Below are 14,581 nucleotides of genomic sequence, written 5' to 3' on the forward strand. Positions count from 1 at the left end.
CAGTGGCTCAACAAGCACAAACCGGATTGGTCGGTTTGGTGTTTTGGAGACGGGCTGGGATTGGCCAATGAAAGCAGTCTTACCTGCCGTGCAAGGCATTAAAGTTTGGATGAAGGGGCCGGCCCGGTGCTGGCGGGCAGGCGGGGAAGTGAAATGTTGAGAAAGGAAGCTAGAAAAGTTTCCAATGTGAGGAATGGAGACTCCACAATCTTCTCGCCGACAAACTTTCCCGGTGTTGGGCTAGTTGACGTCACCTCTGTCAAGGCAAACATGGCGTCTGAGGTGAAGTTACACGCCAGCGAACTGCTGGAAGTTGACATATGTGACGCCGAGGACAACCTCGTCAACTCGGAAGACTTCTCCGGCTTCCAGCAGTGGACGAGTTCCACCGAGGCGCCCGATGGAGCACCATCGTCCCCCGCGCAGCTGCAGGAGGTCCCCTCCGGCTCGGTGGTCTCCAGCTGCGACCCAGACGTCCGAACCCCGAGGACGTCCATCGTGGACCGCCTGCTGGTGGAGCTCTACGAGACTTACAGTGGCGGCAGGAGGAACGTGGACAGCTGGGACAGTTCCACCGAGGCGTCTGGACCGGAAGGATTTCTGGGTCGATGCAACACGGGGTCCAGTTTCCTCCAGGAGTTCCAGGAGAAGCACACCAGGAGGCACCAGGTCCACTACCTGTCCCAGAAAGGTCGGAGAAACACACATGAACGTATTTACATCTTTGGCGTTAAATGAAAGTAATATGTTTTATGTTGCTATAGAAACACCTACTGCTTATTATTATTATCAATTTTGGCTTTTAAAGGTGTCAGTAAACATTTTTATTGCATACTTTCTCCGAAGTAGTGTGACATAATTGAACTTGTTCATTTAGTGTGTGGACAAAGTATTTCAACATGCTTCTGCAGGAGTAACTGTACCTCTCTACGCCAGCAGGGGGTGCTCCGCTTGAAGACTGGGCTTTGATCCCGCAGTATATATTCTTTTTAAGTCCGAAGCCAACCGGACGAGGATGCCAAGGCTAATGAGTGTGTTGACAGCGAATGCTAATGCTATTGTTTCCTCACTGAGTAAACACAGGCAGGACTGCGGGTTGAGGGCGGAGGGGGTCAAGTTAAATACTCCACAGGCTGTGTTTCAGTTTGCACACTTTGGTGCTTACACTTCAGTAAGTCTACTTATCTCCCCGGGCACGCCTACAGGAAATGTACCCCCTTTTCTTCTGTCCTTTTTAAATTTGAGTGCAGCATCCCGCTGCAAATTGAGCTCCCTGGTACGGCTCTCTGCCGCCCCCTGTTGGTATGGAGGGTGCCATTCACAAACACTGTAAAACAAATACAATAACAATGCCGCAGTCGCATAAATTGAAAAGGAGAGCGTTCTCGGCGTGGTGAGAATGTCTCCAAGGATCCACTGCTCTGGAGCAGTCAAAGATATAAAGGTGTGTTCAAGTCAAAGAACACGGCAGGTTTCCTCTGGTGGATTTATTAAGGCTTTATGCTGTGGTACTGTAACAACGCACATACAATACAAATACACAAATAAACGATAAGTAACGTAACTCATATTATATAAACATAATGATTAGCCAAGGCACATTAAATACAGAAATCAACAAGGAAATTAAATAAACATGACGCTTATTAGAACAATAGTTGGTCAGACAGCTTGAATGCTAATGTTAGCACCAATGAACAAAGGAGCTCCACTTAGCGAAAAGGTGCACAAACAACTGCACAGCTCCTACAATGGAACCAAAACCTCACCTCTATGCATTCACGCACCGCATCAACCCGGAGAAATGGATGAAGCTCAAGAAAGTGTCAGAGAAGTCATAAAATAGTAAAGCTCAACTGAGGCAACATGACGCTCACTGTGGTGCGTTTACCGACCGACGAACACAGTAGGACAAAACACCGCCCACAGCTGAACATTGTCAGTGACACAAACCATGTAAACCACACTATACAGGAAATTCATCATTCAACAGACCAAAGAATCAGAAAGAACATACAACATGTATAAAAATAAGTTGACTACAATCCAAAGAGCATGTAAGAAGGAATATTATAGCCAACTACTAGACAAGCACAAAAACAATATTTGAGCAACCTGGGGCATACTAAATAGTATTATCAGGAAAAGTAACAAGAAGACAGATTACCCTAATTATTTCATGGTGGGAAACACCTATAATGATGATATGGATGAGACATTTGAAAAGTTCAATCACTACTTTGTCAATATTGGTCCCAAACTAGAAGAAGGGATTGCAAAACAAAGAACAAGCGAGGAAAGGAATGAAACAATAAAAAGGAATCCTAAGTCTATGTTTCTGACAGATGTAACAAAAAAGGAAATCATCGACATTGTCAAAAATTGTAAAGCACAAACATCAACTGATTGTAATGGAATCGAAATGGACACTATAAAAACAGTAGTTAACGAGATCGTAGAACCGCTGATGTACATCAGCAATTTATCTTTTCAGACCGGAAGATTTCCCCCAAGAAATGAAAACAGCAAAGGTTGTTCTAATTTTTAAAAATGGTGATAAACACCAATTTACAAAAAAATCGGCCAGTCTCTTTACTACCACAATTCTCCAAATTTATTGAGAAGCTATTCAACAATAGGCTGGATAAATTTATTAATGCGAATGAATTACTATCAGAAAGTCAGTATGGATACAGAGCTGACATTTCCACCGCCATACCACTGATTAAAATTACGGAGGAAATCACTAACGCTATAGATCAGAGGAAGTGTGCAGCCGCAGTATTCATGGATCTGACATCATCCTAATAACTAAATTAGAAAGGTACGGAATAAGAAGATTAGTTCTGAACTGGGTCCAAAGCTACTTAGCTGATAGGAAGCATTACGTACAGCTAGGAGAATACACATCTGCAAGTTCATATATTACGTGCGGAGTTCCCCAGGGGTCAATACTTGGACCAAAACTGTTGAACTTGTACATCAATGATATCTCCAAAGTTACGAAAGTTTTAAAGCTTGTATTATTTGCAGATAATACCACTGCTTTTTGTTCTAGAGGGAGTACAGACAAAATCATTAGAAAGGTCAGAGAAGAAATGGTCACACTAAAAAGATGGTTTGATGATAATAGATTGTCCTTGAACCTAAGTAAAACTAAAATCATGCTGTTTGGTAACAGCAGAAAGGACACACACCAGCAAATACAAATGGGCGGTGTGGACATTGAAAGGGTGAACGAAAATAAATTTCTGGGGATCACAATAGATGAAAATATGAGCTGGAAACCTCATAGCACAAATATACAACTCCACACTCTTTATTGCTGTCTGGTTCTACCATATCTTACTTATTGTGTGGAAATATGGGCTAATAACTATAAAAGCAATCTTCACTCGCTAAATGTACTGCAAAAAAGGTCAGTAAGGATAATTCATAATGCCTCAGAGAACATACTAACTCCTTATTTCTAATATCACAAATACTTAAACTTGCTGATATAGTTAATCTTCAAACAGCTAAAATAATGCATAAGGCTAAAAAACAATTAAAAAACCAATTAGCTAAAAATGTCATCCAATACTGCTCTACAAGAGAGGAGAAATATGATGGAAGGACCTGCAACAGAAGAACCAACTGCGTTCGTGGTTTCTCTCGTGTGTATAGATTCTATACAGGCATGTGTTTGGCCAGCTATGTGGGGCGGGAGATGAAAAGGGCATCGTAGTAACCGGATTATCATAATAACCGTGTATCATACTAACGGAGCTAATTATATCATAAAAGACTAGAAATTTGCCGGGAAATGAAAATAGTATCGTAATAAGTAGTAATTCGTTTTAACCGATATCGATATAACGAGACTTTACTGTATTGTAATGCCCCTGGTTGTGGTAAGGAAGACACTCACGTCGCCGATCCACTTCAGTCGCTTTATTAATAGCGGTCAACCTTTTTACAGTTCACTCACACCCAGGCTGCTGTGGGCCACAACCCACGGCAACACACGCACACCATTCGCTCCTTGCTAGCGCTCTGTCCACACTCTCACTCACCTCACACTATAACCAGTCTCACTCTCTCACTTGTGACGTGGCACTGTCACCTTCCAAGCCCCGCCCTATTAAAGGCCCAAACACACAAAGTCACAGATATTACAATATTATACCACTACTGATTTACTTGGCTAGCATAGGCATGGAAACCCTGGTATGCTGGCTAACGTCCATTTTGTTCCATCAACTTGCAGTGTGTGTGTGTGTATGTGTTTCAGCGCCGGAGGAGCTGCGTGCCATCATCCAGGAGGTGAAGTACCGCACGGGCGTGCAGTCGGCCAAGCTCATTCGCCATCTGAAGCGGCGAGATCGCCTCATCCACAAACTGCATAAGAACTACGACATCGTCACAGCGTGCCTGCAGGCTGTCTCGCAGAAAAGACGTAAGAAAAGTCCACGCTCCTTTTTCACCCTACTTGGTTCGAGTCCAAATATCAGGAACAGCTGAGCCCTGGACACCTGTCAAAGTATATTCACTCCAATTAGCATACCTTTTGCATGGGGTGGCAAGTGTGGCAAGTGTGCAAAGTAAATGGTGTAATGGTACAGCTGCTGCCTTTTCTGGCAGATGTGCGGGTTCGAGTCCTGTTCTATGTGTTATTTTTCAATAAAACATGCATCCAACCAAATTCAGGTTCAAGTCCAAAACTACTTTTTAATGAGTCAAATCAAATGGAGTTCCATGCTGCTGGAGGATCCTTGTCTTTGGAAATGTTTCCATTGGATGTCATCAGGTTGGGTACCTAATGAAGCGCTAGGCTGGGATAAAACTGAAAACAGTCCTGATGTGGAGGCTAAAACAGGAAGTGAAAGGATGAGCTCACCCTTGTGCTGCATCTTCTCCCTCCATCCGGATGCTGCTCAGCATCCTTGCACCTCCTCCTGATGATGCTAAAAGGAGGAGGAGGAAGAAGAGAAGACGAGGAAGAGGATCAGCCTCATTTCTATCGCTCGAGTTTGCACTCCTAAATCGGAGCATTTTGTTTCCAGAAGCTTCACTGTGTGTTCGTGTTAAACGCGGAAGTCGTCGTCCTTTGTTAGTTTGTTTGCGAGAGCGCGTGAGAGAGAAAGGCGAGGGCCGGGATCGATCAGGTTGTTCGGGCCGTTTCCGAGCAAGACGTCCACAAGGATCGGAACCATGAGCTGACTGGACGGACTTCTTTTGGGTCAGCATGCGGCAGGAGCGGCTCGCCGCCGCCGCTTCCTCCTCGGCGTCCGTCGCCGGCAGGAGGCCGCGGGCGGGCGGCAGGCAGCGGCAGCAGCAGCAGGCGACGGGAGGGGTCGGCAATATCCTCAGCAGCGTCCTCAAGAAGAGGAACGGCATATCGAGGAGCGCCCCCCGGCTGCTGTGCACGCTGGAGCCAGGTGACCCGAACACGGAACAAATACTCGTTTACGCGTTGATTAGATTACGCTTTGTAAGGTGTAAATGCGGAGCGATGACGTCACGAATGCATCGCAACATACCATAGCAATCCCGCAATTTACATGCCAGTTTGCCCCCACTCCCCAGGGGCTGACAACGAATAGATCTGATTTTGTGTCAAATCACAGTTAAGCACATCATTAGAAAGATGCCTGGAAGATGCATTGCTAATAATAACAGTAATAACACAGTATTAGCTTTAGAAAGGTTGAGTATAGTGCACCACTAATCTGTGATTGGCAGCCAGAGTGGGCGTAGCTTCCGCCTTAATCCTCCTCCAAAGCTCTCAGCAGAGAGGAACACCAACAGGAATGGCGCCGGACAAAGCGACCGAGACGAACCATGCAGGTTTTCTAGTTTTAATCTCTGACCTGAAACATCCAATGGCTGATTAGTGTGGAAGTTCCTACGTTATGTGACTCCATCTTTGTTTGGATTTGGCATCCAACTCTAACCTTCTGATTTTGGGGTGGGGGGGCTCCCCTGTAAAGTCAGTGATGTCCTATCATAACTGCAGTGTGTTTGTGTTGACAGGAGTGGACACAAGGCTGAAGTTCACCATTGAGCCTTCCATGGGGAAGAATGGATTCCAGCAGGTGAAAACTCGCATGGCATATAAAATATACACCAGTATTTCATGCCGCTACTTCAACCTGTGGCTTGTTCAGATAACTCGTGGATAAATTCTCATCTCCTGACATCTCTTCTACGAATTGTTTAAGCACTGTTGCGAGTCAGTGAGGAAATGGTAGCGCTTTTTTTGGCAGGAGCCAATCATGAGCTTGTCAACCCACTGGAGATTGCCTATGTAACAGTATATATATGAGAAATATACAAACGTGTACCAATAGTCCTAGTCAATAGTTTGCATTATGCAATACATCCATAGTGCAATGTGTCTGAGCAACGCATTCATTGGTGTGCTGCAATGACGTTGGCCACCATGGCTCCCTCTGGTGGACAGAGGCAACATTGCAGTGCCATCCATCCATTTCCTATGCTGCCTGTCCTCCAATGAAATGCTTTGGTCAAACTAAATGCATTATGGGAAAACATTTGTTAAACTCATATTGGTACATATTTGGGTGTTAAGTTGCTGCGTGATGAGTTTAATGTTGTTTGTAAGAGGACAATGAGTCAGACTTATATGGAGTATTAACCTCCTGTGATTTCCAATGGGTTAAAAAACTGGTTAGTTTTTTCCAAAACCCATTTCATTGACTATAAATGAGTAATGATTTACAAATAGGCGATGAGTCAGCTAAAGTGTCTTACAATGCTTCATTGATGATCAGTGAGATTTCACGCTTTGTTTGTCCTTGAAATGACAAAAAGCCGTTCTTCTGCGCTTTCAATTTCACAGCTTCACTCGATCGCTTTTTTAAAAATATATATTAATAAATCATGCACATGCACCAGTCTTGATCGCAGGCAGGCTTTTCTTGCAGGTTTGAATGACCCAACAAGCACAGTAATCCTTATGTCAAGCTAAAACTCAACTTTGTGTTAAATATCTTATTTTCTCTTCTAAATCTACTATATTGGCTACTGGGGTGGAAAGGTGACTATGGGGTGTTATTTCATGTTGAGAGGGCTCTAATATGTTTACAACCTTCTAAATACCCTTTTAAACATTTAGAATATATTTAATTTATAAATAAGGAGGGCTGTACGGCAGTCGAGTGGTTAGCGCGCAGACCTCACAGTGAGGAGACCAGGGATCAATTCCACCCTCTGCCATCTGTGTGGAGTTTGCATTTTCTCCCCGTTCATGCGTGGGTTTACTCCGGGTACTCCGGTTTCCACCCCCATTCCAAAAACATGCTAGGTTAATTGGCAACTCCAAATTGTCCATACAGTGCATCCGGAAAGTATTCACAGCGCTTCACTTTTTCTACATTTTGTCATGTTACAGCCTCATTCCAAACTGTATTAAATTAATCTCTTACCTCAAAATTCTACACAAAATACTCCATTATGACAATATGAAAAAAGTTTTTTTTGACATGTTTTGAATTTATTAAAAATAGAAAGCAAAAATCACATTTACATAAGTATTCACAGCCTTTGCTTAATACTTTGTTGATCCACCTTTGGCAGCAATTACAGCCTCAAGTCTTTTTGAATATGATCCCACAAGTTTAGCACACCTATCTTTAGGCAGTTTTGCCCATTCTTCTTTGCAATAAGTCTCAAGCTCCATCAGGTTGGATGGGAGACGTCTGTGCACAGCCATTTTCAGATCTCTCCAGAGATGTTCGATCGGATTCAAGTCTGGACTCTGGCTGGGCCACTCCAGGACATTCACGGAGTGGTTCTGAAGCCAATCTTTTGAGATCTTGGCTGTGTGCTAATGTCTACTGTCTATATGGTCAAGGTACATGGCCAGTCTACTGAGGTCAAGAGCGCTCTGGAGCAGGTTTTCATCCAGGATATCTCTATATATTGCTGCATTCATTTTCCTTCTATCCTGACTAGTCTGCCAGTTCCTGCTGCTGAAAAACATCCCCACAGCATGATGCTGCCACCACCATGCTTCACTGTAGGGATGGTATTGGCCTGGTGATGAGCAGTGCCTGGTTTCCTCCAAACATGACGCCTGGCATTCACACCAAAGAGTTCAATCTTTGTCTCATCAGACCAGAGAATTTTGTTTCTCATGGTCTGAGAGTCATTCAGTGCTTTTTGGCAAATTCCAGACGGGCTGCCATGTTCCTTTTACTAAGGAGTGGCTTTCGTCTGGCCACTCTACCATACAGGCCTGATTGGTGGATTGCTGCAGAGATGGTTGTCCTTCTGGAAGGCTCTCCTCTCTCCACAGAGGAACGCTGGAGCTCTGACAGAGTGACCATCGGGGCCTTGGTCACCTCCCTGACTAAGGCCCTTCTTCCCCGATCGCTCAGTTTAGAAGGCCGGCCAGCTCTAGGAAGAGTCCTGGTTGTTCCAAACGTCTTCCATTTACGAATAATGGAGGCCACTGTGCTCATTGGGACCTTCAAAGCAGCAGAAATTTTTCTGTATCCTTCCCCAGATTTGTGCCTCAAGACAATCCTGTCTCGCAGGTCTACAGACAGTTCTTTTGACTTCATGCTTGGTATTTGTGCTCTGACATGCACAGTCAACTGTGGGACCTTATATAGACAGTTATTATATTTCCAAATCATGTCCAATCAACTGAATTTACTGCAGGTGGACTCCAATTAAGCTGTAGAAAGATCTCAAGGATGATCAGTGGAAAAAAGATGCACCTGAGCTCAATTTTGAGCTTCATGGCAAAGGCTGTGAATACTTATGTAAATGTGATTTCTTAGTTTTCTATTTTTAATAAATTCTAAAAAAAGTAAAAAAAAAACTTTTTCACATTGTCATAATGGAGTATTTTGTGTAGAATTTTGAGGTAAGAGATTAATTTAATACAGTTTGGAATGAGGCTGTAACATGACAAAATGTAGAAAAAGTGAAGCACTGTGAATACTTTCCGGATGCACTGTAGGTATGAATGTGGGTCGGAATGGTTGTTTGTCTGTGATTGGCTGGCGACCAGTCCAGGGTGTACAGCTGGGATAGGCTCCAGCACCCCCCGCGACCCTCGTGAGGATAAGTGGTAGACAATGAATGAATGAATGAATGAATAAGGAATCCAATTTTGTGTAAAATTTACTCATCACGGTTGTGTCTGGACCCAATGTTCCGTGATAAATGAGGGATTACTGCAGTAATTACTTGCAGTTTTTCACTATCCGCATGTGGTCTTGGAACCAAGACCAGCACCAGGGTCTACTGAAGGTGCGAGGTTAAAAGGTTTTGTTTTGTGTGCGGTGCAGTGGTACGACGCCCTTAAAGCCGTGGCCAGACTTCCCACTGGAATCCCCAAAGAATGGAGGAAGAGGGTGAGTCCTATCCCAGCAGGATGCAGAAACAGAAAGGGAGGTTTGCAGCAGTGGCGTTCGTGTGTGCAGGTTTGGCTGACACTGGCTGACCAGTACCTGCACACCATCTCCATCGATTGGGACAAGACGCTTCGTTTTGCTTTCAACGAGCGCAGCAACCCAGACGACGACTCGTTGGGCATTCAGATCGTCAAGGTAACCAGCAAACTGGGGGATGCGGAAAATGACGGCGTCAATAATCTTAAGCGTGTCTCATCTCCAGGACCTCCACAGGACAGGCTGCAGTTCTTACTGTGGCCAGGAGGGGGAGCAGGACAGGGTGGTGCTAAAGCGTGTGCTGCTGGCCTACGCCCGCTGGAACAAAACGGTGGGCTACTGCCAAGGCTTCAACGTGCTGGCAGCGCTCATTCTGGAGGTGACGGAGGGGGGCGAGAGCGATGCGTTGAAGGTGACCTCAACTTTTTATCTACACTCTTTTTTTCATCCAAACTACAAGTCCTTCTGTTGTGTGCTCAGGTGATGATCTACCTGATTGACAAAGTGCTTCCTGAGAGTTACTTTGCTAACAACCTGCGGGCGCTGTCAGGTAAATACAAATCTATTCATATTTTATAACACATTTTAAAATGAATAGTTAGTCCACGACAACACAGCTCAACACAAAATGCAGTTTTGAAATACAACTTTTTATTATGAAGGGAGAAAAAGTCCAAAGCTCCGTGTCCCTGTGTGAAAAAGTGATATCCCCCTAAAGCTAATAAGTGGTAAGGCCACCCTTCGCAGCAACAACTGCAATCAAGCGTTTGTGATAACTTGCAATGAGTCTCTTCCAGCGCTGTGAAGGAATTGTTGTCATTCAGCCACATTGGAGGCTTTTCCAGCATGAAGCCTTTTGAAGGTCATGCCACAGCATCTCAATAGGATTCAGCATTCCACACAGGGTCATGTAGCTTTGGATATTTTTTCTCCCTTCATAAAAAGTTTCACGAGAAAACTGCATTTTGTGTTGTTCTTTACTAATATTTACATTTCTTGGATGATGTGAAACATTAAAACATTTGTGACAAACACGAAAAAAAGAGGAAATCAGGAAGGGGCCAAACACTTTTCACACCACTGTACCTGTCAGGACGTTTGTGGCTAAACGGTATCTGTCTCCATCAGTGGACATGGCGGTGTTCCGAGACCTGCTGCGAGTGAAGCTTCCCAGGTTGTCCCAGCACCTGCACCACCTCCAGAGGGCGGCCAACAGGGAGGCGGGTGGTATGTCACGATCATTTCCTCTAAAACCTAGCTTCCAAAGTGGCGGATGTCAATTGTTACAGGGGGAAGGGGAATAAAGATGGAAAAACAGCATGACTGGAGTTACACAGTGCGCTTGGACTTCAGGTCAAATGTCTGGAGGGGTATAGCAGAGTTTGGGAACCCATGCGTGGTGCTAACTCACCCGGCACTAACGTCCCACTCACCAGGCAGCTACGAGCCGCCGCTCACCAACGTCTTCACCATGCAGTGGTTCCTCACCATGTTTGCCACCTGCTTGCCAGCGCCCACCGTGCTCAAGATATGGGACTCGGTTTTCTTTGAGGGCTCGGAGGTGCTGTTTCGGGTGGCCCTCGCCATCTGGGAGAGACTGGGAGAGTGGGTGGATCATTTCGCTTCTACTTCATTGCACTTCTGACCATCATTGTAACATCGGTGAATGAAATTATGTTGTCCGTCCAGGAGGATCATGTACTGTCAGACGGCTGATGAGTTCTACAGCATCATGGGTTGTCTGACTCAGGAGATGCTGGATCACAACCTCATTCATCCTCCTGAGCTCATACAGGTGAAGTCACACAAATAAACAGACTTGGGTAACAGGTGGTGCTATTACAATCTCTCCATCCTTTAAGGAGGTCTACTGCATGGCGCCCTTCCCCTTCCCTCAGCTGGCTGAGCTCCGGGAGAAATACACCTACAACATCACGCCCTTCCCCATGTCGGTCAGGCCCAACGGAAGGTGAGCAAGGTCGCACATGAAACAGGAACTTGTGCGTTTAAGTGACAAGGTTTGTGTGTTTTCATCAGCAGCAATCACAGTGGCCGGGAGAGTGATGACGACGATGTCAACGTGGCCGATGAAGACTCCATGATGACGGCGCTGGGCTGTCTGGGCCCGCTAGGCCTGCTGGCACCAGAGCTCCAGCGCTACCACAAACACCTGAAAGGTCAGCGCATCGCTTTTTTATATGTGCAGAAAGACGAGCAACTGATTGTTGCTTCCTTCCAGACCAGCGAGTCGAGCTCGGGAACATCGCAGAGCTGAGTCCGGGAGCGGTGGGAGGAGCTGGGGGCGCCAGGGCGGAGCATCAGGCGGCCATCAACAGCATGATGATGGAGAGGATGAGCACGGACATCAGCGCGCTCAAGAAGCAGTACACTCGCATCAAGAGGCGGCAGCAGCAGCAGGCCATGCAGCTATGCATACGCACAGGTGAGAGGCCGGTCTGCTTCAGTGGGTGGACTTAAAGTAGGTGTGTGAGGGCGGCTTCTGATCCTAACTAAAGGCTGTAAATCAGTGAAATAACCAACACCTTCCACTTCTCCAAGGCCTTAAAAAGTGGTTTCTATCATATGGAGACGGTCTTCACTGCAGCTAACAAACACAAAAATCATTTTTAACTCCATCGGGTCCAAATTTCATATAATCAACAGCCTTTCTTTCCTACCAGGGAGGATTAGGGCCACATAAAAAGAAAAGAGATTACAAGAGACAAAAATCGTTATTTTACCAGAAAAAAGTTATTACAATATAGTTGTAAAGTTTCAAGAATTAAGTGAATTTACAATAAAAAAATGTAGTAAAGTTACAAGAAAAACTCAAAGTTAGGAGAATAAAGTTCTAAAGTTATAAGGAAAAAAGTCAATGTTACAATTTTAAATTGTACAATTGTAAATATACAAGAATGAGGTGGTAAAGTGATGACAATAAAGTTGTAAAGATACGGGATAAAGTTGTAGAGTCTGGAGAATAAAATCATAAATTTACGTGATTTAAGTCGTAATGTTATGAGGAAAACAGTAGTAAATATACAACAATGATGTGGTAAAGTTGGGAGAATAAAGTCATACATTTCCAAGAATAAAATTGCAAAGTTGTGATTTTAAAAAAAGCCGTAAAGTTATGACAAAGTCACACAGTTACAAGATTCCTGAGAAAAAGTTGTAAAGTTATGAAGAAAGAAGTCAAAGTTACAAGAATAAAGTCGTAAATATACAAGAATAAAGTTATGAGAATAAAATTGTAATGTTACATGAAGAAGTCATAAAGTTTGGAGAATAAAATCAACAATTTTCAAGATTAAAGTCGTAAAGTACTAAGAATAAAGTCATACATTTACGAGAGTTCTGATAAAAAAAAGTTGTTAAGTGATGACAGTCACAAAGGAAAAAAGTCCGAAAGTTACAAGACTAAAGCCGTAAATATATGAGAATGAAGTTGTAAAATTACAAGAAGAAGTCGTAAAGTTCAGAGAATAAAACCCAATTTTTTTTAGATTAAAGTCGACAAGTTCTGAGAAGTCATAAATTTACAAGAGTTCTGATAAAAAAAGTCGTAAAGTGATGACAGTCACAAAGGAAGTCCTAAAGTTATAAAAATAAAGTTGTAAATATCCGAGAATGAAGTGGTAAAGTTATGAGAATAAAGTTGTAAAGTTACAAGAAGAAGTCGTAAAGTTCGGAGAATAAAATCAACAATTTTCAAGATTAAAGTCATAAAGTTCTGACAATAAAGTCATACATTTACGAGAGTTCTGATAACGTCGTACGGTGATGACAGTCACAAAGGAAAAAAGTCCTAAAGTTACAAGAATAAAGTCGTAAATATACGAGAATGAAGCGGTAAAGAATCAGAATCAGAAATTGTTTATTGCCAGTTATGATCAAACACATACTAGGAATTTGTTTTGGTGAAGTAGGTGCAGACAAATCTATTAAAAATGAAAATACAAAATATCCAGTATAAATATATGTACACAGTCTGTTTTTTGTTTTTTATTCCGGAAACACAGTCTGATAGTTATTTCAAAAGAGTCCAAACTGAGCGTTAATGTAACGCATAGAGTGAGTGTCAAAGTTGCAGGATGAGGCAGAGGTGGGGTGTGAAGAGTGTCAGGTGGGGTTCTGGGCCTTGTTGATGAGGATGACAGCAGACGGGAAGAAACTGTTCTTGCGGCGTGAGGTTTTGGTCCTGATGGACCGCAGCCTCCTGCCAGAGGGGAGCGTCTCGAAGATTCTATGTCCGGGGTGAGAGGCATCGGCCACAATCTTTTCTGCACGCCTCAGGGTCCTGGAGGCATACAGATCTTGGAGGGACGGGAACTTGCAGCCAATCACCTTCTCTGCAGACCGAATGACACGCTGCAGCCTGCCTTTGTCCTTAGCAGTGGCAGCAGCGTACCAGATGGTGATGGAGGAGGTGAGGATGGACTCAATGATGGAGGTGTAGAAGTGCACCATCATTGTCTTTGGCAGGCTGAATTTCTTCAGCTGCCGTAGGAAGTACATCCTCTGCTGAGCCTTCTTGATGAGGGAGCTGATGTTCGGCTCCCACTTGAGGTCCTGGGAGATGATGTTACCCAGGAAGCGGAAGGACTCCACAATGCCAATTGTAGAGTCACAGAGGGTGATGGGGACAGGAGAGGCTGAGTTCTTCCTGTTGTCCACAACCATCTCCACTGTTTTTAGGGCGTTGAGCTCCAGGTTGTTCAGGTTGCACCAAGTTGCCAGATGGTCAACCTCCCACCTGTAGGCGGACTCGTCGCCGTCAGAGATGAGACTGATGAGGGTGGTGTCGTCCGCAAACATCAGGAGCTTGACAGACTGGTGACTGGAGGTGCAACTGTTTGTGTACAGGGAGAAGACCAGAGGAGAAAGAACGCAGCCCTGGGATTTGGTGCTGATGGTTTTTGTATCAGAGACGTGTTTCCCCAGCTTCCCCAGCTGTCAGACAGGAAGTCTGTAATCCACCTGCAGGTGGAGTCAGGCACGCTCAGCTGGGAGAGCTTTTCCTGGAGCAGAGTTGGGAAGATGGTATTGAAGGGCAGAGCTGAAATCCACAAACAGGATCCTAGCGTAAGTTCCTGCGGAGTCCAGGTGCTGGAGGATGAAGTGGAGGGCCAAGTTGACTGCATCGTCTACAGACCTGTTGGCTCTGTAGGCAA

The 14,581-nt window shown here is 44.5% G+C and overlaps 1 protein-coding gene across 7 annotated transcripts in view; it reads left to right on the forward strand.

Moving 5' to 3' along the window:
- tbc1d30 (TBC1 domain family, member 30) overlaps positions 1-14,581 on the forward strand; it is a 17,014-nt gene continuing 2,433 nt past the window's right edge. The window contains exons 1-13 of one of the 7 annotated variants that reach the window (XM_058065754.2): positions 4-691; positions 4,274-4,438; positions 6,016-6,077; positions 9,306-9,371; positions 9,441-9,566; positions 9,634-9,819; positions 9,888-9,957; positions 10,536-10,634; positions 10,844-11,012; positions 11,097-11,202; positions 11,270-11,376; positions 11,445-11,584; positions 11,647-11,850. In XM_058065754.2, the coding sequence (XP_057921737.2) occupies positions 154-691; positions 4,274-4,438; positions 6,016-6,077; positions 9,306-9,371; positions 9,441-9,566; positions 9,634-9,819; positions 9,888-9,957; positions 10,536-10,634; positions 10,844-11,012; positions 11,097-11,202; positions 11,270-11,376; positions 11,445-11,584; positions 11,647-11,850 (2,038 nt within the window). In that variant the 5' untranslated portion in view covers positions 4-153. Of the gene's footprint in view, positions 692-4,273; positions 4,439-4,925; positions 5,421-5,479; positions 5,830-6,015; positions 6,078-9,305; positions 9,567-9,633; positions 9,820-9,887; positions 9,958-10,535; positions 10,635-10,843; positions 11,013-11,096; positions 11,203-11,269; positions 11,377-11,444; positions 11,585-11,646; positions 11,851-14,581 lie in introns of those variants that run through there. The other 6 variants (XM_058065757.2, XM_078797741.1, XM_078797744.1 and 3 more) reach the window with 6 other exon arrangements.

This window comes from Doryrhamphus excisus, linkage group LG2 (genome assembly GCF_037039965.1).
Source record: "Doryrhamphus excisus strain RoL-2023G ecotype Guam linkage group LG2, RoL_Dexc_Guam_v1.1, whole genome shotgun sequence".
Lineage (NCBI taxonomy): Eukaryota > Metazoa > Chordata > Actinopteri > Syngnathiformes > Syngnathidae > Doryrhamphus > Doryrhamphus excisus.